This window comes from Macaca mulatta, chromosome 11, assembly GCF_049350105.2.
Source record: "Macaca mulatta isolate MMU2019108-1 chromosome 11, T2T-MMU8v2.0, whole genome shotgun sequence".
Classification (NCBI taxonomy): Eukaryota; Metazoa; Chordata; class Mammalia; order Primates; family Cercopithecidae; genus Macaca; species Macaca mulatta.
This window is the reverse complement of record NC_133416.1, coordinates 116,981,134-117,007,715: the sequence shown is the minus strand read 5'-3', so window position 1 is coordinate 117,007,715 and position 26,582 is coordinate 116,981,134. Positions and strand designations below refer to the sequence as shown.

Below are 26,582 nucleotides of genomic sequence, written 5' to 3'. Positions count from 1 at the left end.
CCAGGGACCCAGACATTAACTCTTGGCCTAAACCAACCACCAGCTGGGCAAAGGGGAGGGGGCGGGGTTGAAGAGGGGACATGGAATGAAGGAAGGGAGAGAGCAGGGGAGGACAGCAGGGAGTGTGGGGAAGGAGAGGAAAGAAGTTTCTGCCTGGGGAGTGAGGAGGAGAGCTATGCTTGCTGTCTTTTGGACTCAGTAGTTCCCATTCGTAAAATGGGCACAATCAAATGGGGAAACTGATGCTCACTTCGCAGGGTTGCTGGGAAGGAAGACGTGAAGGAACCTACGGGAGAGCACTAGCTAAAGCTAGAAGCGCGTGGGTGGGAGGGCACGTGAAGTTAGTCTTGGAGGAGTCGGGGCCACATTGTGGGACTATTTATTGAACAGTTACTATGTTCCTGTACTGCCCAGCCCTCACAAGCCCTGTTGTGTTTAATCCCTACAACCTGAAGAGGCAGGGGAGGTGACTGCTGTCATTTTACAGATGAGAGAAGCAAGGCTCAGAGAGGCAAAGTCACCTGCCCTAGGTCACAGCTTACAAGTATGATAGAGCCACACCCAATCCTTTTGATCCTAGAGATCATGTCTTCTCCTTCTCCTTCTCCTTCTCCTCCTTCTTTTTGTAGAAGTGGGTTCTCACTATGTTGCCCACGCTGCTCTTGAACTCCTGGCCTCAAGCGTTCCTCTTGCCTCAGCCTCCCAAAGTGCTGGGATGACAGTACATGAGCCACTGTACCTGGCTGTCTTCTTTTTTTTTAAAAAAAGAAAATTTCACAACAGCTTTATTAAGATAGTCATATACCATACAATTCACCCACTTAAAGTATACTCTTCAATGGTTTATATTTTATTTATTTACTTAATTTAAAAAATTTTTTGAGTCTCACTCTGTTGCCTAGGCTGGAGTGCAATGGCGTGATCTCGGTTCACTGCAACCTCTGCCTCCCAGGTTCAAGCGATTCTCCTGCCTCAGCCTCCTGAGTAGCTGGGATTACAGGCACGCATTACCATGCCTGGCTAATTTTTGTATTTTTAGTAGATACGGGGTTTCACCATGTTAGCCAGGCTGGTCTGGAACTCCTGACCTGGTGATCCTCCCACCTTGGCCTCCCAAAGTGCTGCGATTACAGGCATGAGCCACCGTGCCCAGTCTTCAGTGGTTTTTAGTATAGTCATACATATGAGCAACCATCACCAGTCAATTTTAGAATATTTGCATCATCCTGTTTGGTTGGGTGTGGTGGTACGCGCCTGTAGTCCCAGCTACTCAGGAGGCTGAGGTGAGAGAATGTTTGAACCGAGGAGTTAGAGGGCGCAGTGAGCTGTGGTTGCACTTTTGCACTCCAGCCTGTGCGACAGAAAAAGAAAAAGCCCATACCCTTTAGCCATTACCCTTGGCCCCCCAAATCCTCCCTTCCCCCCAGCCCCGACAACCACTGATCTCCTTTCTGTTTCTATAGATTTGCCTCTTCTGACCATTTCATATAAATGGAATTATGTAATATGCGGCCTTTTGCATCTGGCCACTTAGCATCCTGTTTCCAAGGTTCATCCATGTTGTTGCATGACTCAGTACACCATTCATTTTATTGCCAAATAGTATTCCATTGTGTGGATATACTGTGTTTATCCATTGAGAATTTGAGTCATTTTTTTTTTTGGCTATTATGAATAATGCTGCTATGAACATTCAAGTTTTTCTATGGACGTAAGTTTTCATTTCTCTTGGTTATGTTCCTGGGGTGGAATTACTGGGTCATATGGGAACTCTAGATTTTTTTTTTTTTTTTTTTGAGACAGGATCTCACTCTGTTGCCAAAGCTGGAGTGCAGTGGCACAATCTCAGCTCACTGCAGCCTCTGCCTCCTGGGCTCAAGCAATTCTTGTGCCTCAGCCTCCTGAGTAGCTGGGATTACTGGTGCCTGCCATCACGCCCAGTTAATTTTTGTACTTTTTGTTAGGGGTTTCACCATATTGGCCAGGCTGGTCTCGAACTCCTGGCCTCAAGCGATCCACCCGCCTTGACCTCCCAAAGCGATGGGATTATAGGCAGGAGCCACCGTGCCCGGCAGTAACTCTAGATTTAATATTTGGAGGAACTGCCAGATTGTTTTCCAGAGCAGCCAGCCCATTACACATTCCTACCAGCAGTGCGTGAAGATTCCAGCTTCTCCACTTCCTCACCCACACTTATGGTCTGTCTTTTTGAGATCATATCTATATATATATATTTTTTCTAGACAGGGTCTTGCTTTGTTGTCCAGGCTGGAGTGCAGCTGCCCGAACACAGCTCACTGCAAGCTCGACCTCTGGGGCTCAAGTGATTCTCCTAAATGCTCTGATTACAGGTGTGTGCCACCGTGCCTGGCCAAGAAAATATTCCTGCTGGTCATGCTACACTGTAGAGTCTGCTGGGCTTGGGTTCAAATCTTACCAGCTGTGGGATCTCAGACAAGTGGCCTCTTTGTGTCATTATCTATAAAATGGCAGAAGAATTCCTCCTTTCCAGGCTGTCAAAAGATGAACTGAATTGGTGGCAGGATCAGGACTATGCCAACTGTAAAGTGAGGTGCACGTGTCTTGTTTTTATAACTGGGTACCCTGGGTATAAAGTCCCTGAGATCCTGACCTGTCTGGCTCACCAATCTCTCCCCAGTGTCTGTCACTGGACCTGGCATACAGTAAGCACTTGGTAAATGCAGACCCTTGGCTGCTGCCCAGGAACCTTTCTTAGGGGAGGTAGCTGAGTCCACCTGGGGCAGTCCAGGAGCTGCATGGAGAGCAAGGCTGTGCCCTACCTGTGGCTGCCACGTGACTCACAGCCAATGCTAAGGGCCTTGAAAGCCTTTCCTTCCCTAAGAGGAAAAGTTCTTTCTGGCCAGGCACAGTGGCTCACGCCTGTAATCCCAGCGTTTTGAGAGGCCAGGTTATGAGGATCACTTGAGCACAGGAGTTTGAGACCAGCTTGGGTAGCATAGCGAGACCCCACCTCTACAAAAAATAAAATTTAAAAAGCCAGGCTTGGTGACATGCACCTATAGTCCCAGCTCTTCAGGAGGCTGAGGCGGGAGGATCGCTTGAACCTAGAAATTTCAGGCTGCAATGAGCTATGATCAGGCAACTGCACTATAGCCTGGGCTACAGAGCAATACGCTGTCTCTAAAATGAAAAAAAAAATAAAAATTAAACTTAAAAAGTACATTCATATTGTTGTGTGACCATCGTCGCCATCATTCATCTCCAGAACTCTTTGCATCTTACAAAACTGAAACCCTATGCCCAAAAAACAGCAATCTCCCATTCTCCTCTCCCCCAGCTCCATCAACCAGGATTTTTTTTTTTTTTGAGATGGAGTCTCTCTCTGTTGCCCAGGCTGGAGTGCAGTGGCGTGATCTCGGCTCACTGCAACCTCCCTCTTCCAGGTTCAAGCAATTCTCCTGTCTCAGCCTCCCAAGTAGCTGGGATTACAGGTGCCCCCCACCACGCCCAGCTAATTTTTGTATTTTTAGTGGAGATGGGGTTTCACCATATTGGCCAGGCTGGTCTCGAACTCCTGACCTCAGACGATCTGCCCACCTCAGCCTCCCAAAGTGCTGGGATAACAGGTATGAGCCACTTCGTCTGACCCATCAACCAGTATTTTTAAAGCACCTACTAAGTGCCAGGTGCTAGACCTGTGGTCATGAACACGTTCCCTTGCTTCATGGGCACTGGTACCCATGTTTTAGGTGGGGAAACTGAGGCACAGAGAGAGAGGGAGGCTCTTGCCCACAGCTCCCACCACAGCTCCTTCTCCCATCAGTGGCAGGGCAGGATTTGAACCCTGGTGTCTGGTGCAGAGGCCAAGCTCCAGCTGCTTAGCCCAAGATGAGTCACTTCCCTGCACGGGGGCCTCAGTTGTTCCATCTATGAAATGGGGATCAGGAAAGAGTTGGGTTAGCGATGCTGATGCTGAGGACTCAGGCCCCTTCCCTCTGAGCTTAGAGAAGAGCAGGTCGCCATCCCCGGCCCCATCTCCTCCAGTTCCAGTCCCCTACATCAGCCTCCTTGTGGCTGGAAGCGCCCTTGCCATTTTCTTTGAAATTAAGACAGGCCTTTCTGCAGAAATGGGCCCCAGACTCACTCCTCCACCCTCAACCTGGCCCAGCCCCAACCCCAGCCCTGAGGGTCCGCAGCAGATAGCTGTCTGTCAGGGAGGTGTGAGGGGCCCTGTGTTTACCTTCCTCTCCACTGCCAGACATCTGCCTGTTTACTCTGGACCCTCAGACGGTTCTCTTTACCACCCCAACCCCCACCATGGAAGGAGCAGCTTTCGGAGAGGCCACACTCCTCTCCAAGCTGCAGTTTCCCATTTGCAAAATGGGTACAGCAAACCCCTACCTCACAGCCTGTTGCAAGAAAAGTTTATTTGGCAACACTTCTCCCTCTCATCCACTACGCTTCTGTGCTCAGTGAGTTAATTATTAGGGTTTGTTTCTTTGTAAATGTTTCACACTGGAGGTGAACACATCAATCGTATTCAGGGGTACACACACACACACACACACACACACACACACACACACACTTTCTCTCTCTCTCTCTCTCTCTCTCTCTCTCCCCCCTCCAGCAATTATAAAATTTCACTTTCCAGCTGTTGGACCTCAGGGGAGATACTGCTATTTTCAAGCTGAGGAGGAAGGATCTACCCCACAGTCCCTGAGTGGGGTCAATTTAGTGAAAACACTAATAATGAAAATGGCATGGCTCTGGCCCAGGCGCAGTGGCTCACACCTGTAATCCCAGCACTTTGGGAGTCTGAAGTGGGAGGATCACCTGAGGTCAGGAGTTCAAGGCCAGGCTGGTCAACATGGTGAAACCCTGTCTCTACTAAAAACACAAAAAATTAGCCTGGCATGGTGGCGCATGCCTGTAATCCCAGCCCCCAGGAGGCTGAGGCAGGATAATCGCTTGAACTCAGGAGGCAGAGGTTGCCGTGAGCCAAGATTGCGCCACTGTATACCAGCCTGGGTGACAGAGTGAGACTCTGTCTCAAAAAAAAATGAAAAAGCTCTGCACAACTGGGATGCTCCCAGCATCTTCACCGTGACTGTGAGGCGAGGACTTTTGTATGCCCCACTCTACAGGGGGATGTAGAGGCACTGAGGCACAAAGGTGAAGGGACTTGCGTAGGACTGCTGGGTTAGGGAGTCACAGAGCCAAGCTGTGGGCCCACTAGGCTTTCCAACCACCCTGGAGGAAGTGAGCTGCCCATCCTGTGGAGGTATTCAAGTGGACTCAGTGCTGGGTAGAGGGTATGGCTATGTGTTGGGGCCCATCTTTGTTATCTGATAAAAAATACATGGATGGGTGTGGTGGTTCATGCCTATAGTCTCAGTGGTTTGCGAGATTGAAGTGGGAGGATCACTTGAGGCCAGGAGTTTGAGACCAGCGTGCACAACATAGTGAGACCCCTCCCCTCCCCCACCCCCTTCTACAAAAAAATAAAAATTAGTGGGGTGTGGTGGTGCATGCCTGTCCCAGCTGCTCAGGAGGCTGAGGTGGGAGGATTACTTGAGGCCAGGAGTTTGAGGCTGTAGTGAGCCGTGATCGTGCCACTGCATTCCAACCTGGGTGACAAAGGGAGAACATGTATCAAAAATAATAATAATAATAATAATAATAATAAATAAACAAAAACACATTGAGCCAGGCACGGTAACTCACACTTGCAATCCCAGCACTTTGGGAGGACGAGGCAGGTAGATCGCTTGAGCCCTGGAGTTTGAGACCAGCCTAGGCAACATAGTGAGACCCTATCTCTGCAAAAAATTTAAATAAAATTAGCCAAGCCTGGTGGTGGGCGCCTGTGGTCCCAGTTACTAGGGAGGCTGATACGGGAGGATTGCTTGAACTCTGGTGGTTGAGGCTGAAGTGATTCATGATCACACCACCGCACTCCAGCCTGGGCAACAGAGTGATACCCTGTCTCAAAAATGACAGCAACAAAACATATTGATTGCCTATTCCGAGGCAGGCTTCGCTGTAAGCACTGGGTGAAGACCAAAGAGAGCAGCTCACATTTATTTACCCCTGAACCATCTCTATGGGCCATACCCGAGGGTAGGGACCTCCGGCAACTCCTTGGAGGGAATTGTCTGCTGAATGAATGAATAAATGAGCAAACACGTGGAGGAATAGGCTGGGACGCCCATGAACAAACTAGGACACAGACCCAGGGCGGCCCGAAATCACAGAGCAAGATCGAATCGGAGCCGATTCCAACCAGAGCCCTCTCCAACGACCGTCTGCCGCTCTATCCAGGGATCGCGACACCCATTTTCCAGGCGAGGAAACTGAGGCCCTGACCCTGCACCTTCCCCGCAGGGGTAGCCCTCGCCGGGCGGACGGGGTGCGAGCAGGGGCCGCCCCTTCCAGGGCCTGCGCTCGGCGGGGTCCGCGGGCCGGCGGGTGGGCGGGGAGCAGGCCGGGGGCGGCGCGCGGCTGGAATCTGAGCCGGCGGAGGAGGGACCCGCGGGCGGACGGGCGCCGGGCGGGCCCGCCGGGATTCAGGAAACGCGGAGCTCCCGGCCGCCGGCGCCCAGCCGTCCCGGAGGTGAGTGGGGCCCGGGCCCGGGAGGGGCGGCCCAGCCGAGGTCCCCTTGCGACCCTGGGGACATCTCCGTGGCCCGTCCGGCTCCGGGGGGTCCCGAGGCTCCAAAGTGCGGAGCGGGGGCGCGGGAGGCGGGAGGCGGGAGGCGAGAGGCGGGAGGCGCTAGGTTCCGTAGGCGCCAGCCTCTCCGCTAAGTGCCCTTGGGCAGGACAACGGCTCTTTGGGCCTCGGTTTTATCACCTGTGAAATGGGCACCAACGTGGGGCCTGGGGTAGCAGATCTGGGGGGAGGGCGGTCCGGTTCCCCTGACCCCAAGCCAGGGAACCAAAGGCCCGGAGCCCTGCAGCCCACCTTAGGAGACTTGGAAGAGGGATTTCGGAGGACCTAAGGTTTGCCCTTGGCCTCTGAGCATGTCGGATGGAATTTGGAGTCTGGAGCTTCCAAAGGCTTCTTCTTGGTTACTGAGTCCCAGAGAGACGGCTGTTTCCTCCAAGAGGCATGAAAATCTTTAACCTCTAGTTCTGCCCTGGACTCTCAGGACGTCCCGGGGGCGGGTGGCGGGGCTGGGGGTGGGGCGGGGAGAGAGAGGCTCCCACACTCCCCACTAGCCTGGAAACACCAACCACAGACACATTCATCGAGCCACCCACTGCCCCAGCCGGCCCCAGCCATTCCCTCTGTCTGTCCTCTCTGTTTTGCAGATGGGGAAACTGAGGCTTAGGTCGGGGATCTAGACAATTGGGATTTAAACCCAGGGGCTGTCCAGCCCCAAAGCCCTTCCCACCACACCAGGTGTCCTGTCCTGGGACCAGCTGTGCACACAGGGCCTGGTGCCCATGGAGTGCCTGGGAAGTGGCAGGGCAGAGGTGGGTCCTGTGGCGTTTCTGTCTCAGCTTCTAAAACAAGGGCCTCTGCTGGGGGCAGGGGGGCCGTGAACCCCTGAAATGCTAGGCAGATACCCTATGGGAGCTTTGTTCTGGGATGCTAAGAACTGCTTGAGGATTTAAGATTTGCCACTTTGGCTCCAGAGCAAGGGCAGAGGGTAACTCGGGGCTGGCTCCTGAGGAGGGTGACGAAGTGGGCTTTTGGGGGAGCATGGGTAGAAAGGTCAGGCCTGGGTCATTTGCGAGGCTGAGTGGGTCTGTGTGGGGCCCGGGGTGTGCTCTGCAGTCCCCTGCTGTGTGCCCTTGGCCTAGTCCCCTAGCTGTCTGAGCCTCTGTGTTCTCTCCTCTGTAATACTGGGGTGCCTGAGGGCAAGCCCCCAGGGCTGTCGTGAGGACCGATGACCTTCCAGGAACCTGGCACAGTCACTGTTGGCTGCCGTCATTGTTTTACCAGCTGTTGTTGCCCCAAACATTTTCTTAACAAAGAGGGTGAAAAAGTCAATTGGCCATTCTCTAGTTCGTTCTGTTTGAAGAACAAGGGGAACCAGAAAGCCTGGACACCCACCTTGATTGGTGAATTGCAGGGGGAAGGGGTCCCAGACACAAATGGCAAATGGCAGTCATAGATCAGGGCGGTTCACTTTGTAAGACCAAGGTGGGGCTGTTTTGAAATGGAGGTAACCAGGGAATGGTTGCCTGAACAAAAAGCGTGTGATGCCCCCAGGAGGGATGTTTCACCTAAGCTCCTGTGAGGATGGCTGGGATTCCCCAGGTGAAACCCAGACACTTTATATCTGGGGAAGGGGCTGTGGAGGTTCCTCCTGCCTCATCTGCTGCCAGCCGTGCCTCTGCCACTTACTGCCTCCTCCAGCAAATGCTCTCTGCAAGGTCACCCATGCCAGCTCTGGACTGGGCACTGGAGCACTGAGACGCTTCGAATCCCAGCCTCGCTCTAGCTTGAGGGGTGTGAAGGGAAGAAGGATTTTCCCTTGTGGCCCCGGGGAGGAGCTCCCACACCTGACTTGTGGGCATCTAGCAAGATGTGCGTGGATGGCCAACGCTTAGTAAATGTATGCTGTGGAATGGATGGGGTCAGGGGAGAATGCTGTAGGGTAGGAGGACTGGCCCAGGAAGGACCCATGAGAGCTTGGTCAAGGTAGTGTTTGAACCGCACCTTGAAGAATAAATGCAAAAGTAGAGGAAAGGGTATTCAGGCAAAGAGAATGGCACTAGCAGAGACATGACTTTTACCTGTTACCAGGTGGCTACACCTGGGGTTTATAGAGCAGAGAAATCGTTCTGTTTGTCTGGAGTTTGTGACGTGACTGGAAAGGGTGAGGGATCAGACAGGCAGGGGCTAAGTCAGACCCAGAGGCCCAGAAGTCCCACCTGGGAGTGACATGGTTGTTTGTGTGTTCTAGAAAGGTCCCTTTGGCTGCAGAGTGGGAAAGATTGGAGGAGCTCAGAGAGGCTGGCCCCAAGGCTGGGGAAGTCATCCAAGCTCCGAGTGGAGAGGGGCAGCTGGAAGGAGATGTAGGAGGGAAGGAAACACACAAGACTGAGCCTCATGTGCCTGGCACATAGTAGGTGCTCAGTCAGTATCTATGGCATGGTTGTCTGAACAAATACTTTTGAGTTGGTCAAAGTCCTCTGAGTTCCTTCCTCTGTACCTAGGGGGATGGGGTCCACATGAAGTGGGTACCTCTACCCCATGCAGGCCCTTGACCCTGCTGTCTGCCTCAGTTTCCCCCATTTGACTTTGGGAAAGACACTCCAGTCCATTCTCCAAATTATAGGGACCCAGGTAACAGCTCCTCTTGTCACAGATAGAGTCCGGGGAGTCGAGAAAACATTTATTTTATGGCAGTGGGCCCTCTGGAATGCTCCGCATCACCAATTTGGAGCAGAATTCACCTGTTAAAGATTAATTCAGATCTCTTGAGATAACTCGTGGTCTTAGGCCCTGTGTCTGCTGTTCTGAACTCTGGGTACAAGGTTCTGTCTGGCTTTAGCCAACCCTGGGTTGCATTAACAATTATTATGACAGTGGCAAGCCTTTATTGAGCACTTACTGTGTGCCAAGCACTGAGTCAAGCACTCTCAGCATATTTGGATACAAAACTATTTTCGTCCCCATTTTTCAGAGGGCGGAATGAAGTCTGGAGGGTGAAGTCGCTTGCCTAGGTTCTCTCAGCTGAGAAGGGGCAGAGCTGGGACCTGAATCCCATTTGTCCGATTGCAAATCCATTCCTTCACCTGTAAGGTGGCCCATCCCCATTTGTCTGGACCCTCTCTGGGGTGCCTGGGGTCATGGGGGAGCTACCAGAGATAGGAACCTGAATTGGCTGGGTGCAGTGGCATACACCCATAATCCCAACACTTTGGGAGACTGAGGTGGGTGGACTGGTCAAGCCCGGGAGTTCGGGACCAGCCGGGCAACATGTTGAAACCCCGTCTCTAGAAAAAATACAAAAATTAGCTGAACATGGTAGCATGCACCTGTAGTGCCAGCTACTTGAGAGGCTGAGGTGGGAGGATCGCTTAAGCCCAGGAGTCAGAAGTTGCAGTGAAGTGCGATTGCACCACTGCACTCCAGAGTGACAGATCCTTTCTCAAAACAGAACCTGAATTGCACAGACAGGCCTGGGCTTAAACTGCATCCGCATGTTTGAGACAGGCCTGCTGTTCCCCCCGGAGGAGCTTGGGGAAGCCACCTGGCCTCTCTGGGCTTCCATTTCCTCCTCTGTCAAAGGGACTCTCGTCCCACTTTGCAGGGATGATCCAAGGCACCTGGATGGGGCTCTGAAGCACAGCTCTTCTGCCTCAGACTGTGTTGGCTCCCCTTGTCCCCAGGCCCATTCCAGGGCATGTTTTCTTCCAGCTCGTCCCCCGGACATCCTCAGAGAGCCCCTCCATGCCAGGTGGGTGGGTGGAAGGTATTGGGGGCAAAGCTAGACTTGCATTTGGGCAGATAATGATATGTTTTCAGCAAGGAAATATTTATGAGCATGGACTGAGCGCCAGGAGCCATCAACATTTTTTACTTTCTTGATTTAATGCTTGAAAACTAGGGCTGGAGCCCAGCTGCCCAGGTTCCAATCCCAGCTTCCAATAAGTTCCGTTATTCCTTTGGCCTCAGTTTCCTCATCTGGACGAAGGGGATAAGGTAACGCCTGCCTTGCTGAGAGGTTGTGGACAGTCTTCAGCACAACCTCTAGTATTTAGTTTAAAACTAGCATCTATTGCCTGATGTGCACTTTTTATTTTCATTTATTATTTTTAGAGACAGGGTCTCAGTCTGTTGCCCAGGCTGGAATGCAGTGGTGTGATCATAGCTCACAGCAGCCTTGAACTCCTGGGCTCAAGTGATCCTCCTACCTCAGTCTCCCAAGTAGTTGGGACACACCCAGCTAATTAAATTTTTTTTCAGAGACAGGGGTCTCACTATGTTGCCCAGGCTGGTCTCGAATTCCAGAGCTCAAGTGATCCTCCTGCGTTGGCCTCCCAAAGTGCTCAGATTACAGGCCTGAGAGCTGATGTGCATTTCGATGGTGTCACAGCTTCCCCACTGCTGGGGGTGGGCAAGGGCAGGAATGCCAAGCCCCATTTTACAGCTGAGGAAACTGAGACTCAGAGAGGAAGCAGTTTACTTAGGGATGCCCAGCTGGCTCATGACAGAACTGGAACTGGAAGCCAGATCTGAGTGACACTGGTGTCCTTGGGTCCATGAAAAGCCCAGTGGTCAGCTTAGCTTCTTGCGTGGAAAGCTACGGTAGGCTCACCCATCTTGGCATTTGAGCCACCTCAGCTTACCTCCCAGCTCTGCCAGTTGCTGCTCTGTGACCTCGGGAAGTGGCTTAACCTCTCTGTTCCTGGGCTTTGCTGAGGTCAGAGCTCTGCCAACTTGGGGAGGGATTTGGGTTATTCTGGCTGCCGCTCTTGTTCTGGCCTGGGCTCCTTCTGCCTTGGGTGCCCTTGGATCCCATGATCTGGCACCCCAGTGGCTGGACAGGAATGAGGAAGGGACAGGGCCTCACTTTCAATGTGACTCTGACTTCCTTCCCACCCTTAGCCCCTTCCTGACCATTGGTTTCCTCTTTTTGCCCCGAGCCCTGGCCACTGCTGGCTGTGTGACTCCAAGGAGGTCACATCCCCTCTCTGAGCATGTGTCCTCATCGGCGAGGGAGGATCACATGAGACCACGCCAGGCGCACAGGAAGCCCTTGCAAGTCTCCAGATGAGGTCAGGGTGTTGGGAAGGCCACAGAAGGAGGCGGGGGCTCAGGGGACAGACAGGCGGGCCATTGACCAAACAGGAATATCCTTCTATTTCTTTGGTTAGTGAGTAACAGCTGCCGCTCCTGTCCACCCACCCTGCCCCTTGCACAAAGAGCTCCTCAGTCTCACCGGGCGCCCGTTTTCCCCCGAGGGTGGAGTGGCCTGGGTTCCACCCGCTTGACCGAGTGGGCTGGCCAGCTTCTGAGACCGTTCCCTCTGTGTGTGTGTGTGTGTGTGTGTGTGTGTATTGATGTGCATGTGTATGTGTGTGTGTATGTCTATGTGTGTATGTGTATATATGTGTATGTGTGTATATGTGTATGTGTGTACATGTATGTGTATGTGTGTACATGTATATGTGTGCATGTATGTCTGTGTGCATGTGTGTGCATATGTGTATGTATATACGTATATGTATATGTGAATGTGTATGCATGTGTGTGCATGTGTCTATGTGTGTGTGTTTGTGTATATATGTATGTGTGTATTGTATGTATGTTTATATGTGTATTGTGTGTATGTGTATATGTGTGTAATGTGCGTATGTATGTGTGTGTATTGTATGTGTGTATGTATGCGTATATGTGTGTAATGTATGTATGTGTGTGTATTGTATGTATGTGTGTGTATATGTGTATTGTGTGTATGTGTGTGTAGTGTATGTGTATATGTGTATAATGTGTGTATGTAAGTGTGTGTATTCTTTGTATGTGTATATGTGTGTAATGTGTGTATGTGTGTGTGTATTGTGTGTACGTGTGTGTTTATGGAGGGTGGGCTCCGTGGGCTTTGGGCTGAGACCTCAGCAGGTGAGGGTGGGACAGGGGGCATGGGGCTGACTGACCCATGGGTCTGGCTCACTCATGTCCCCCCTTGGCACACAGGAGGGGCTCAGGAATACCTATAGATAGAGTGAAGGGATGAATGAAGGAAGGAATGAGTGACTGGACGAGCCAGCCAGGCAGGGCATCAGAAGGAAGCGCCTGCTCAGATACAGGCTCTGGCTCTGAGACCGAGTTTGCATAGGTGAGTGTCCTGGTCTTGTTGAGCCTCAGTTTCCTCATCTATAAAATGGGCTCACAATAGTTGTCCTCATGAGAGGTATTGGTCTCATAGGCCAGAAAGCCCCACACATAGTAGGTGCTCAGTAAGCTGTCTGTTAAAAGATGGAAGGGAGGAAGCTAATTAGTTAGTTGGGCAGAGGTTCACTTGGGGGACCTGTCTGCTCTGGAGAGAATGAATAAGCCCATCTTTCACTCCTTCCCTCTGTGTTCATTCATTCATTAATTCATTCATTCATCCAGCAAACACATCTTGAGCAGCTGTTATGTGCCAGGCCCTGTTCCAGGCATCTGGGCTCAGCAGTTACCATCAGGGAGTCCCCTCGCCCTAGAGCTTTTGTCTGAGTGACATCATCCCCAACGCAGTGCTTTGCGGCCACATTGTGAGACTCTGATACCACAATGACAAGCAACCCAGCGGTGGGGACTGTGATGAGCTCCTTTCACAGGCGAGGAAACTGAAGCTCGGAGAGGTCAAGTGATCCGTCTGGGGCCACACAGTTACTAAATGGCAAAGCCAAGAGTCAGACTCCAAGCCTGTCACCACTGTGCCACCCGTCCTGCTGCGTTCCAAGGGACATTGCGTTGAGAAGGGGGCTCCCAGGGAGAGGGGATGGTAGCCCCCAAAGGGATGAATGAACTCAGATGGATTTAAAAGCAAATGGTTGGAATTTTATGCACATTCACTTCCTGTAGAGTGTGGCCTCAGTTAAATCTCATTCTTTCTGATCCTCCGTTTGTTCATCTGTGAAATGATAACAATAACACCTACCTCAAATGAGAGAGAAATGTGAAAGTGCTTAGCCTATGATTGGCATTGGTGAAACCTCCTTTCTCCTGGGACTGAGTTTGTACATCTGGGAATGGACACAATAATATTTCATCTCTATAGTTACTATTTGGATTAAAACAGATAGAAGGGGCCAGGCACAGTGGTTCATGCCTGTAATCACAACACTTTGGGAGGCCAAGGTGGGTGGATCACGTGAGCCCAGGCATTAGAGACTAGCCTGGGCAGTATAGTGAGACCCCATCTCTACAAAAAATACATTTTAAAAGTAGGCATGGTGGCTGGGCGCAGTGGCTCACGCCTACAATCCCAGCATTTTTGGAGGCCGAGGTGGGCGGATCATGAGGTCAGGAGATCGAGACCACAGTGAAACCCCGTCTCTACTAAAAAAAAAAAATACAAAACATTAGCTGGGCATGGTGGCGGGCGCCTGTAGTCCCAGCTACTCAGGAGGCTGAGGCAGGAGAATGGCATGAACCCAGGAGGCGGAGCTTGCAGTGAGCCAAGATCGCATCACTGCACTCCAGCCTGGGTGACAGAGCGAGACATCATCTCAAAAAAAAAAAGTAGGTAGGCATGGTGGTACATGCCTGCGGTCCCAGCTCCTAGGGAGGCTGAGGTGGGAGGATTGCTTGAGCCTGGGAGGTCGAGGCTGCAGTGAGCCATGATTGTGCCACTGCACTCCAGCCTGGGTAACGGAGACATACCCTGTCTCAAAACAAAAACCAACCAAGTGGGAGGTGCTGTGTAAAATATGCCATGGAGGGTAGGCATTACTGATGGTAGCATTGCAGGCATTAGCCTCAGTCGTAATTCCAAGCAGTTAACCCCTGAGGCAGCAGCCTACTCTTGGCACAGACTGGTGTTGAGGTGGGCTGGGACAGAGGAAGGATCTCAGACTGGTTTTCTGCTGCCTCAGGCTCCCTTCCCCGACTCCCACCCCATCCATTCATCACGGGCGCCTGCCCTCTTCCCCCTTCTCTGATTTGGCAAACTCGGGACTTTTGCACCTGGAAGTGGGGTAGAGGAATGTATGCATGGACGAGTGTCCTGTCCCTTCTGGTCCTCAGTCTCCCAGCTGGGAAGCAGCCCTTGTCCTGACAGCCTTCCAAAGGTGACGGAAGATGAACATGAGGTGGCAAGGAAACCCTTTCCAAAGGTGAGGTCTGTGCAGTCACAAGCCCTGGTTTTGGAGCCGGGAAGTCTGGGTTCCAGTGCCTGCTCAGTTCTGACCTCCCTGGACCTCAATGTCATCTTCCCCTACCCCCACTGTAAACTCAGGGAATGTTAGCAAGAATGGCAAAGAAGCTGCTATTCATTGAACACTTCGTGTTTGCCAGGCACTACGCTGAAGGCTCGAATTATCACATTTAATCCTCACAATAGCCCTTTGGGGTAGGAGCTGTTATTTTATTTTGTAATATTTAAAAAAATAAATAAATTTATTTTTTGTAGAGATGGGATCTCACCATGTTGCCCAGGCTGGTCTCGAACTGGGCTCAAGCGATCCTCCCACCTTGGCCTCCCAAAGTGTTGGGATTACAGGTGTGAGCCACTGCACCCAGCCTTATGTTTTAGTTTAAAGCATGAATGTACAGTACACCAAATAACTATGGAGCAAATACGGTTTAACCCCACCCAGGTCGTAGTAATTATTGCCCCCATTTTACAGATAAGAGAGAAGGCAGGCCTAAAGTTTGTTTTGTTTTTTTGAGATGGAGTCTCTTGTCGCCCACGCTGGAGTGCAGTGGCGCTCTCTCAGCTCACTGCAACCTCTGCCTCCTGGGTTCAAGCGATTCTCATGCCTCAGCCTCCCAAGTAGCTAGGATTACAGGCGCCCGCCACCACACCCAGCTAATTTTTGTATTTTTAGTAGAGATGGGGTTTCACCACGTTGGCCAGTCTGGTCTTGAGCTTCGGACCTCAAGTGATCCGCCCACCTCAGCCTCCCAAAGTGCTGGGATCACAGGCATGAGCCACTGCGCCCGGCTGGCCTAAGATTTTGGCGCCTCCCTCCTCCCGGGCTGGAGCTGGGTAGCATATTCTCAAGCACAGCTGGCTGAGAGGGTGGAATCCTGGGCTATTCTCTGATGGGAGGGAAGCGAGATAAGGGAAGAAGGACCTGGAGCCTCCTGGGCTAGTGACTTTGTATCCTTGAGCCCCTAGTACGTGCCAGACCCTGTTTGAAACCCTTTACGTGGCTGGGCGCGGTGGCTCACGCCTGTAATACCAGCATTTTGAGAGGCTGAGGCAGGCGGATCACCTGAGGTCAGGAGTTCGAGACCAGCCTGGCCAACATGGTGAAACCCCATCTCTTCTAAAAATACAAAAATTAGCTGGCGCAGTGGTGGGCGCCTGTAATCCCAGCTACTAGGGAGGCTGAGGCAGGAGGATTGTTTGAACTTGGGAGACGGAAGTTGCAGTGAGCCGAGATTGTGCCACTTACACTCTAACCTGGGTGACAGAGCAAGATCCTGACACACACACACACATACACACACACACACACACAAAGAAAGAAAGAAAAAAAAGAAACCCTTTATGTGTGCTTAATCCCCATGACATTCCCATGTTGCAACAAGGAAACTGAGGTTCTGGGAGGGAAGTGACCTGCCCGAGGTCACTAAGCCTGGAAGGGTCATTTAAATGTAATTCACATACTCATAACTCAGTCTTTTAAAACGTACAATTCGGTTGGTTTCTTAGTATATTCAGAGTTGTAGAGACATCAGCAGTATCTCATTCCAGAACATTTTCATCACCCCCGAAAAAGGACTCTGTACCCGTTAGCAGTCATCACTCTCCGCTCCCAGCCCCTGGCAGCAACTCATCTGCTTTCTGTCTCTATGGATTTGACCCTTCTGGCATTTCATATAAATGGAATCCTGCAATATGTGGCCTTTTGTGCCTGCAAGGTGCATGCTCTTAACCGTTAAGCCACACGGCCTCTTGGTGGCTCCTGCCCTGGGGCTGGGACCCTCAGAAATGACTTGGTCCGTGTGAAAGCTCAGAGGGGCATCTGTGTGTGCTGTCAGCCAGCATCCCTCCAGCCAAGGGCTTGCAGAATGACCAAATGACTGCCGTGCACACTGGCCTTGCCCTCCGTGGGGCCCGGTGAGTCACCCCAGACCTGCCCTGCCTGGGTGGTGTGAGTGCATGGGGTGGGGGCCCAGCAGGACACTGGAGCTCTGTCTGTCCTGGACAGGCGGCCACTGTGCAGCAAACAGGAAGCGGGCTGGGCCGAGACCTGCTAGGTAAATACAGGCTGGCCGGGGAAGCTGCTGGGCATGGCATGATGCCCCCCTACCACTGCCGCCTGCCAGGGGCCTGGGAGCCGTGCGTAGCCTGGCAGGCAGATTTTGCCTGGCCAAGGAGCTGAGCTCCCAGTCGGCTGCCACTTCTAGGTGGCTACCAGAATCTACCTCCAAGGCTCTGGCTTCGGCCGCTGTGCCTTCTCTAGGAGTCATTGCGTTCCTTGGTCCTCAGTCCTTTTGTTCATCTGTTCCCCTAATGATACTGATAAATAGTACACTGATACCGAAGATTCCAACAGCAGCCATTCTTGACTGAAATGCATGCTGTGTACCAGGCACCAGGCTCAGTGTTTTGCATGCTTTATTTCATTTAACCCTCACAACAGTTCCCTTGGGGTAGGTGCTAGGATCATTGCCATTTTGCAGGTGAGGAAACCAAGGCATGGGAAGGCCAGGTGACTTGCCCAGAGCTGGTGAACTGGTGGTTCACCAGGGACTGCGATCCACCCCCCACTCCATTCTTTCTAAAGCTCCTCCCTCCCAGAGTTCCTTTGTCTTTATATAGTGTCCATCAAAGGTACAGGTCCTGGGGATGCATGGGTTCTAATCCTGCTTCCCCCTTTCTGGAGCAAGGCAATGCCAGATAAGTGACTTTGCCTCTCTGAACCTCAGTTTTCTTTCTTTTTTTTTTTTTTTTTTGAGACAGAGTCTCGCTCTGTCGCCCAGGCTGGAGTGCAGTGGCGCGATCTCGGCTCACTGCAAGCTCCGCCTCCCAGGTTCACGCCATTCTCCTGCCTCAGCCTCCCGAGTAGCTTTTGAGACGGAGTCTCGCTCTGTCACCCAGGCTGGAGTGCAGTGGCGCATTCTTGGCTCACTGCAAGCCCTGCCTCCCGGGTTCACACCATTCTCCTGCCTCAGCCTCCCGAGTAGTTGGGACTACAGGCACCCACCACCATGCCCGGCTAATTTTTTGTATTTTTAGTAGAGATGGGGTTTCACGGTGGTCTCGATCTGCTGGCCCTTGTGATCCGCCCGCCTTGGCCTCCCAAAGTGCTGGGATTGCAGATGTGAGCCACCACGCCTGGCCGAGCCTCAGTTTTCTTACCTGGAAGGTGGGGAGTGGGTGGACAGGTCTGGGACTTTCTAGTCACAGCAAAGCTCAGAGTCCTTGTCTTCCTAGTACCTTCCTACCCACATGTGCCCTGCAAGACTGAGCTGGAATGGCAGGCACTCGCAGTGTGTTTATTTGAGAGTACCACAGGAAGTGAGTGCCCCCCAAATTGGCCAAGGAGCCCCAGGACGGAGGGAGGTAGAAGCACACTGGGTCTGTCTGGGAGCCTGAGCACCTTCTCCGTGGGCTCCTTCCTACACATGGATTCCTCCCCCACCCACCTCCCCGCTGCCCACCCACTCACCCATCTCTTCTTCCTGCTTTCCTTCTCCCTGTTACCCAGGCCACACCATTCCTCTGTGCGCCCTGCACTTTCCCCTCCGCACCTTTGTCCTTGACACCTCCTCTGCCCTTTATCCTCCTCCTCCTCCTCCTCCTCCTTGCAGCCTCCCCCACTCCCCATCAGGATTCCGGCTGCCCTTGCTCTGCAACCCCACCTGGAACTTCAGGTCCCTGGTCTTACAGCCTAAAATAAACCAAATATTCATTGACACCTCATTTTGCTTCAGTACCATGTTGAATGCTGGGGACACAGGGGACACGAAATAGTCCCTACCACATGGAACTAAAACTCTGGAGACGAAGAGAGAAGATGAATCAAAGAATAATATATTGGCCATGCACGGTGGCTCACGCCTATAATCCCAACACTTTGGGAGGCTGAGGCAGGCAGATCACCTGAGGTCAGGAGTTCAAGACCAGACTGGCCATCATGGCAAAACCCTATCTCTACTCAAAATATGAAAAATTAGCCAGGTGTGGTGGTGCATACCTGTAATCCCAGCTACTCGGGGAGGCTGAGGCACGAGAATCGCTTGAACCCAGGAGGTGGAGGTTGCAGTGAGCCGAGATCGTGCCACTACACTCCAACCTGGGCGACAGAGCGAGACTCTCTTGAAAAAAAACCACGTATATAGAAAAGTTTAATCGTGGGAAGTGCTGTAAAGGAAGGCACATATTACTCTAAGAGTGAACAACAAGGGAAACAGGAGGGCTTTTCAGAGGAAGTACCCTTTAAGATGAGGCCTGAGGAGTAAGTGGGAACCAGCCAGCGAAGGGAAGGGCATTCCAGGCAGAGGGAACAGCCTAGGCAAAGGCCTGGAGGCAGGAAGAGCCGTCTGCCCTCCCTCCTGGACTGTGAGTTCTCTGAGGTTCCACACTTTTATGTCTCCTCTGGGCCCTGCAAACAGGTTCCACTCCATTGATGCCTGGTGGAATGAATTGATCCAGAAGGGAGGGAGCCAGGAGAAACCAGCTCCCTGGAATCCTCCCCGCTGGGGCGGAGCAGGCCTGCATGCCCAAACTTGCCCCCAGATTTAAGCAGCTTTCCTTGGTCACGTAATCAGGAGGATGGGATTTGACAAATGTGTGCCAGGGTTTCCATGAGATCAGGCAAAGCCGCGGGTAACCCCGAGGATAGGCCCCTTTTTCCACCCTCTGCAAGTCGGGGCATGGGGATGGAGCCAGAGACCTCCACCGCCGTTGAATTCGGGATTCTCAGAGAGAAGGCACCTGTTGTGCAATCTGCTGTGTATTGAGGCTTTCTTTCTGCCAGGCACTTGACTCAACGTATATACCTCTCACAACGACCCTATTACGATCCCTTAATAGGGCAGCTGAGGAAAGTGAAGATCAGAGAGGTTGGGTAACTTGCTCGAGCTTACACAGCGAATGAGCTGTGAGTCTGGGATCTGACCCTCTGGTCTGCCTGACGTCAAAATGCTGTCTCACTCTGTGCCTCACCAGCTCAGGGGGCCATGAGAACAGAAAGCCAGATTCCCAGAAAGCCTGGGGTCTGTCTAGGGCAGAAAGGAAGGCTTGGGGACCCTGGCTCAGCCCTGTATCTCATCACCCTACTCAGGACTCCTGTACCCCTTAACTTGCCCACTCCTGAGCCCTTCTGGTCTATGCAGTTCTTAACACCACCCGACATGACTGTGCTGCTTGGTTTGTCTAGTTTATTGTTTCCCCACCAGAAGGTCTGCCCCCAAAGGGATTGCTATCTGTTTTGTTCACATCCGTGTCCCTAGTACCTAGCACCAGTGCCTGGCACATAGTAGGTGCTCAGTAAAAGTGTGGAATAAATAAATAGGTAGCTGGCTTCTACTCCTGCCCCTTGGACCCTTTCCAGAGGAAGATGCAGATTCTTTCTCTGTCCATCCTACACAACTGCCATCTCTGTGTGGACCACCGTTTGGTATATATGTTCTAAAGAAGGGTTTGAATATAAACCTTCTTTTGAATATATAGGATTTAAAACCAACATGTTAAAAAACTGCTACTTAGCCGGGTGCGGTTGTGGGCGCCTGTAGTCCCAGCTACTCGGGAGGCTGAGGCAGGAGAATGGCGTGAACCCGGGAGGCGGAGCTTGCAGTGAGCCGAGATCGCGCCACTGCACTCCAGCCTGGGCGACAGAGCGAGACTCCGTCTCAAAAAAAAAAAAAAAAAAAAACTGCTACTTTGGCCAGGCGCAGTGGCTCATGCCTGTAATTCTAGCACTTTGGGAGGCCAAGGCGGGTGGGTCATTTGAGGTCAGGAGTTCAAGACCAGCCTGGCCAACATATGAAACCCCATCTCTACTAAAAATACAAAAATTAGCCGAGTGGTAGTGGCATGTTTCTGTAATCCCAGCTACTTGGGAGGCTGAGGCAGGAGAATCACTTGAGCCTGGGAGGCGGAGGTTGCAGTGAGCTGAGATTGTGCCACTGCACTCCAGTCTGGGTGACAGAGTGAGACCCTGTCTCAACAAACAAACAAACAAACACCCGCTGCTCTGAATGAACACTGTTGTGACCATGTCAGTGTGTGGGGATGTTCACAGTCATGCAGGAACATTCTTGGGTGCCTCCCTGATGCACACCTGGTGCAGCTGGGAGCTTCCCCACTGTGGAGGGGCTCCTGGGAGGAGGCATTGTGAGCCCGTGCGGGAACGAAGGGCCTACCGTGCCTGCTCATAGTGGGCACACACATGTGCACATGCACGTGGAGGAAGGTGGGAAGAAATGTACATGACAGTCACACGCAGCGGAGACTCACGTGGACTCATACCCAGGCTCTCAGCCTCTCTCCCTGCCTGCATCCCCCTCTTCCCTCCCTCCTAAAGCTGGCATGAGTTTGGAATGTGTAATAACAGCCTTCAGGGCAAATTAGAACAGGGAGTAAACTTTTTCTGACCACAGAGAACAGGGCAGTGTTTGGGGAGGGAATTGCCACAGAGCAGCAGAGCCGGGTGTGTGTGTGTGCGCGTGGTGTGTGTGTGTGTATGTGGTGTGTGTGTGGTGTGTGTGTGTATGTGTGTGTGTGGTGTGTGTGTGGTGTGTATGTGTGTGTAGTGTGTGTATGTGTATGTGTGTGGTGTGTGTGTGTGGTTTGTGTGTGTGTGGTGTGTGTGTATGTGTGTGTGTGGTGTGTGTGTGTGGTGTGTGTGTGTGGTGTGTGTGTGGTGTGTGTGTGGTGTGTGTGTGTGGTGTGTGTGTGTGGTGTGTGTGTGGTGTGTGTGTGGTGTGTGTGTGTGGTGTATGTGTGTGGTGTGTGTGTGTGGTGTGTGTGTGGTGTGTGTGTGTATGTGTGTGTGTGGTGTGTGTGTGGTGTGTATGTGTGTGTAGTGTGTGTATGTGTATGTGTGTGGTGTGTGTGTGGTTGTGTGTGTGTGTGTGGTGTGTGTGTATGTGTGTGTGTGGTGTGTGTGTGTGGTGTATGTGTGTGTGTGTATGTGTGTGTGTGTGTGTGTGTGTGTGGTGTATGTGTGTGTATGTGTGTGTGGTGTATGTGTGTGTGTATGTGTGTGTATGTGTGGTGTGTGTGTGATGTGTGTGTATGTGTGTGGTGTGTGTGTGTGTGCGCGTGTGTGTGGTGTGTGTGTGTGGTTGTGTGTGTGGTGTGTGTGGTGTGTGTGTATGTGTGTGTGGTTGTGTGTGTGGTTGTGTGTGTATGTGTGTGTGTATGTGTGTGTGGTGTGTGTATGTGTGTGTGGTGTGTGTGTGTATGTGTGTGTGTGGTGTGTGTGTGTGGTGTATGTGTGTGTATGTGTGGCGTGTGTGTGTGGTGTGTGCGTGGTGTGTGTGTGGTGTGTGTGTGTGTGTGGTTGTGTGTGTGTATGTGTGTGTGGTGTGTGTGTGTGTGGTTGTGTGTGGGGTGTGTGTGTATATGTGGTGTGTGTATGTGTGTGTGTGTGGTGTGTGTGTGTGTGTGTGGGGTGTGTGTGTGTGGTGTATGTGTGTATGTGTGGTGTGTGTGTGTGGTGTGTGTGTGGTGTGTGTGTGGTGTGTGTGTGTGGTGTGTGTGTGTGGTATATGTGTGTATGTGTGGTGTGTGTGTGTGTGGTGTGTGTGTGTGTGGTGTGTGTGTGGTGTGGGTGTGTGTGGTGTGGTGTGTGTGTGTGTGTGTGGTGTGTGTGTGGTGTGTGTGTGTGTGGGGTGTGTGTGTGTGTGATGTGTGTATGTGGTGTGTGGTGTGTGTGTGTGGTGTGTGTGTGTGTGGTGTGTGTGTGGTGTGGGTGTGTGTGGTGTGGTGTGTGTGTGTGGTGTGTGTGTGGTGTGTGTGTGGTGTGTGTGGTGTGGTGTGTGTGTGTGTGTGGTGTGTGTGTGGTGTGGGTGTGTGTGGTGTGTGTGTGTGTGATGTGTGTATGTGGTGTGTGGTGTGTATGTGTGGTGTGTGTGTGTGGTGTGTGTGTGTGTGGGGTGTGTGTGTGGGGGGGGTGTGTGTGTGTGTGATGTGTGTATGTGGTGTGTGGTGTGTATGTGTGGTGTGTGTGTGTGTGGTGTGTGTGTGTGGGGGGTGTGTGTGGGGGGGGGTGTGTGTGTGTGTGATGTGTGTATGTGGTGTGTGGTGTGTATGTGTGGTGTGTGTGTGTGTGGTGTGTGTGTGGGGGGGGTGTGTGTGTGGGGGGGGGTGTGTGTGATGTGTGTATGTGGTGTGTGGTGTGTATGTGTGGGGTGTGTGTGTGTGGTGTGTGTGTGTGTGGGGTGTGTTGTGTGGGGGGTGTGTGTGTGTGTGGTGTGTGTGTACGTGTACGCATGCCTATGTGTATGTGTACACGTGAGCTGGTGCGTACACACCCCTGAGTGCTGTGATGTGGAAGGAGCCCAGGGCTAGGAGTCTGGAGGTTTTCTTCAAAGCCATTTGCTCCCTAGCTGGCCTCTCAGAGCCTCCATTTCCTTAGCTGTAAAGTGGGAGCGGTAGCCTAGCTTTGTCCAGGTTCTTCGGGAGATTAAATGAGAGAGGGGCTTGGTGGATTTTAGCATGGGCTATAAAATGCCAGGCTGTACTTCTGGCACGTGTGTGCATGTGTGTTTTGGGGAAGGGGAGTAAGGGAGGACAGGTAAATCAGGACTGTATCATAGTGGTGATGATGATGATTAAATATGACAAGATCAAACATTTAGCAAGTATTTCTGAGGTGCCCAAGAAACACTTGACCTGCCTTATCTCCCAGAAGCCCTACAAGGGAGGTGCTATTATTGCAATCCCCATTTTACAGGTAGAGAAACTGAGGCTCAGAGAGATGATAATGGGCAGGCAGTAATCATGGCTACCTCCTGGGGTGGTTGGGAAGCTCGAAGGAGACACTAAATGCTTAGGTGGCACCCTGGTACTCCATCACTAACCGCTGTGTGACCTCAGGTAAGTCACTTAGCCTCTCTGAGCCTCAGTTTCCTCATCTGTAAAATGGGAATGATTGCAATACCTACTTCTAGGGGAGATTTTCTCAACCTCAGTGTTGTTGACATTGTTGACTGGGTTATTCTCTGTGGTGTGGGGCTGTCTTTTGTATTGGAGGATGTTTAGTGCCATCCGGCATGGTGGATCCCAGCAAAGGCCCCTGTGCAGGCCCAGCGAGGTGGCCGAGCTCCCTGGTGGGAAGGCCTTCCCCCTCTCCTCCCTGGTCAATCTGTTTGAGGGTGAGGATAGCTCCCTTTCACCCTTACCTGGCACCCAGGACATCCCCAGTGCATGGAGGGATTCAGCCCGGACTCTGCAGCCAGCTGCTCGCATTTCAGTCCTGGCTCTGTCACTAACCTGCTGTGTGACCTCAGGCAAGTCGCTTAGCCTCTCTGAGCCTCAGTTTCCTCATCTGTAGAATGGGAATGATTGCAATACCTACCTCCAGGGCAGGTGTTCTCAGTCCCGGCGCTATTGACATTGTGGGCTGGGTCATTCTTTGTGGTGCGGGGCTATCTTCTGCTTTGGAGGATGTTTAGTGCCATCCCTGGCCTTGACCTACCAGATGCCAGCAGTGCTCCCTCTCCTGTACAGTTGTGACAACAAAACATATTATCAGATATTACCAAATGTCCTTAGGGGAGGAGCGGAACTGTCCCTGGTTGAGAACGACTGGTCTGGAGTCATGGTGAGGGCTAGATGAGGCCCCATGCTGGGCACAGCCTGAGCTATGTCATCAGGCGAGGATGGTGATTTAGTTCATAATTATTATTTCATCGTAATTAGAATGCTAATCATGATCGTGGCATGACTTGCCCAAGGCCACACGGAAACCAGACAGGTTGAGAGTTGCTGGGAGGGGATCTGAACCCGGGATTGGCTGGCACCAGAGCCCCCATTTTGGACTCCGCAGGAACCTGGGGTGCTGTCCAGGCTTAGGGGAGGGCTATCCTCCTGAGGGGAGGAGGGTGCAGGAATGATGGGGGATGGAAGGAGCTTCTTGGCTGCCTTCTCTGGCCTTGGGAGCTCCCTGGGGTGGGGTTCCATTAGCCCCTGGGGTGCCATGGTGAGAGGTGCAGTGGATAGAAGGGTATTGACAACACAGAGGGTGTGCCTGATGTCTTGTCTCCCCCTGATCTCAGGGCCCCCAGTGAGGTGGGCAGGGCTGTGCTCAGGAGAGTCTAATCCGCCTCCCGCCAATGCCTGGGCCCCTGCAGATGCCCCTCCTGCCTCAGCATCCCCCCGGCCCCCATTCCTGAAGAGCAAAGCCCAAACGCATGTGGCAGCCATGAGGGACTGGGATCCAGATCCCCCTCTCCTACCTGGCCAGTCAAAAGGACTTCATGTCTCCAGAGGTCCTACTAGGTGCTGGCACTGAGTAGGTGCCTCACATGCTGGAGGACCCTAGGAACAGGCGTGGTCACTCTGGTCTTGCAGGTGGGAAAACCAAGGGGCAGAGAGAGGAAGTGATTTGCCCATGGCCAAACAGCTAATGACCAGGGCCAAGACAGGAACTGGGTCGGTCTGATTTCGGAACCTGGCCTCCTAACTTCTCTTTCTTCCTTTGGTTATAGTAACTGAAAACCCCACTCTATTTATTTATTTTTAGATGGAGTCTTGCTCTGTCACCCAGGCTGGAGTACAATGGTGCCATCTTGGCTCACTGTAACCTCCACCTCCTGGGTTCAAGTGATTCTCCTGCCTCAGCCTCCTGAGTAGCTGGGATTACAGGCACATGCCACCATGCCCAGCTAATTTTTGTATTTTTTGTAGAGATGGGGTTTCGCCATGTTGGCCAGGCTGGTCTCAAACTCCTGACTTTAAGTAATCCACCTGCCTTGGCCTCCCAAAGTGCTGGAATTACAGGCGTGAGCTGCTGCACCCAGCCAAAACCCCACTTTAATCCCAGAAGTGGCACTGGATATATCTGACCTCACTTCCCACTGCCTCCAACCCTATGAAAAAGTGACTTCAATTGTATCCATTTTGCAGAGGAGGGAACTGAGGCTTGGGGAGCTCAAATAACTTACCTAAGATCACACTACATGTAAAGGGATTAGAACCCAGGCCTGAATGACTCCAAAGGCCAGGCTGTGTCTCCCTGTTGGTGTCCAGAGGGGAGCCCGCCCCCGGAGGGAGCTCTGACCCTCTGTGTCCTGCTGCGCCCACTAAGGGAGTCCTCTTGCTGTGTCCCCGCCTCTCTGGTCCAAGCCTTCCCCCCTGGAAGCCACAGAACAAACAAGGTGGGAACTAGTTTATTTGTTTTTCTCCGTGTGTATTGGGTGGGAAGGGTGAGATGTATAAGAGAGGGCTTTTCAGACATGCTCCCGCCTCCTGGGTGGGGTGCTAAGAGTTCCAGGAAACTCACCCTCGGTGCCCAGCCCCGCCTGGCTGGCACCATGCTACAGAGAACAGGGGGCTGACAGCCAACCAGTGGGGCCTTGCTCTTCCCTTGCCCTGGCTCCTGGCTAAGCACTGGACCCAGGAGCCAGAGAGACGTGGTTCAAGTCCAGCCCTTCTCCCTGCAGGCTGTTTGCTGCCTTTGAAACCTGCTTCCTCATCTGAGAAATGGGAACAAATGACATCTTTGTCATAAAGTTGCTCATTTGTGTGAGGACTCAAGGATGAACAGATACGTTTCCTGCCTCCTTGCGCCCACAGCCTGGGAATGAACCATCCCGTGAACAGCTGGGATAAAGCTTCCGAGGAGACGAGCACAGATCCTGGGAACGAGTGTGTGCAGTCCGGGGAAGGCTTTCCAGAGGAGCCCAGTTGAGCTGGAACTGGGGAGTTCCAGTGGGGAGGAGTTAACCAGGCAGAGGTGCAGGGAGGAATCAGCACTTTGTGCTGTGGAGCAGAGTTGGTGCACTGGGGAAGTCAACTCAAGTC

At 52.3% G+C, this 26,582-nt stretch overlaps 1 protein-coding gene and 2 long non-coding RNA genes across 9 annotated transcripts in view; 1 reads left to right on the top strand and 2 right to left on the bottom strand.

Annotated features, from left to right (window-relative positions):
• Positions 1 to 4,390: 4,390 nt before the first annotated feature.
• On the bottom strand, positions 4,391 to 7,081 carry LOC144333038 (uncharacterized). The gene is made up of 3 exons (XR_013401367.1): positions 6,947 to 7,081; positions 5,710 to 5,804; positions 4,391 to 5,612 (listed from the first exon to the last, which is right to left on the bottom strand). It is a non-coding gene; the product is annotated as an uncharacterized LOC144333038 (long non-coding RNA).
• The window catches only part of TRPV4 (transient receptor potential cation channel subfamily V member 4), a 53,103-nt gene continuing 32,681 nt past the window's right edge, over positions 6,161 to 26,582 (top strand). For 2 of the 7 annotated variants that reach the window (XM_077954917.1, XM_077954914.1), the window contains exons 1-2: positions 6,517 to 6,598; positions 26,222 to 26,426. In XM_077954917.1, coding sequence (XP_077811043.1) covers positions 26,362 to 26,426 — 65 coding nt within the window. In that variant the 5' untranslated portion in view covers positions 6,517 to 6,598; positions 26,222 to 26,361. Of the gene's footprint in view, positions 6,330 to 6,470; positions 6,599 to 25,683; positions 25,937 to 26,221; positions 26,427 to 26,582 lie in introns of those variants that run through there. The other 5 variants (XM_077954916.1, XM_077954915.1, XM_077954920.1 and 2 more) reach the window with 5 other exon arrangements.
• On the bottom strand, positions 17,574 to 20,484 carry LOC144333053 (uncharacterized). The gene is made up of 2 exons (XR_013401382.1): positions 18,805 to 20,484; positions 17,574 to 17,770 (listed from the first exon to the last, which is right to left on the bottom strand). It is a non-coding gene; the product is annotated as an uncharacterized LOC144333053 (long non-coding RNA).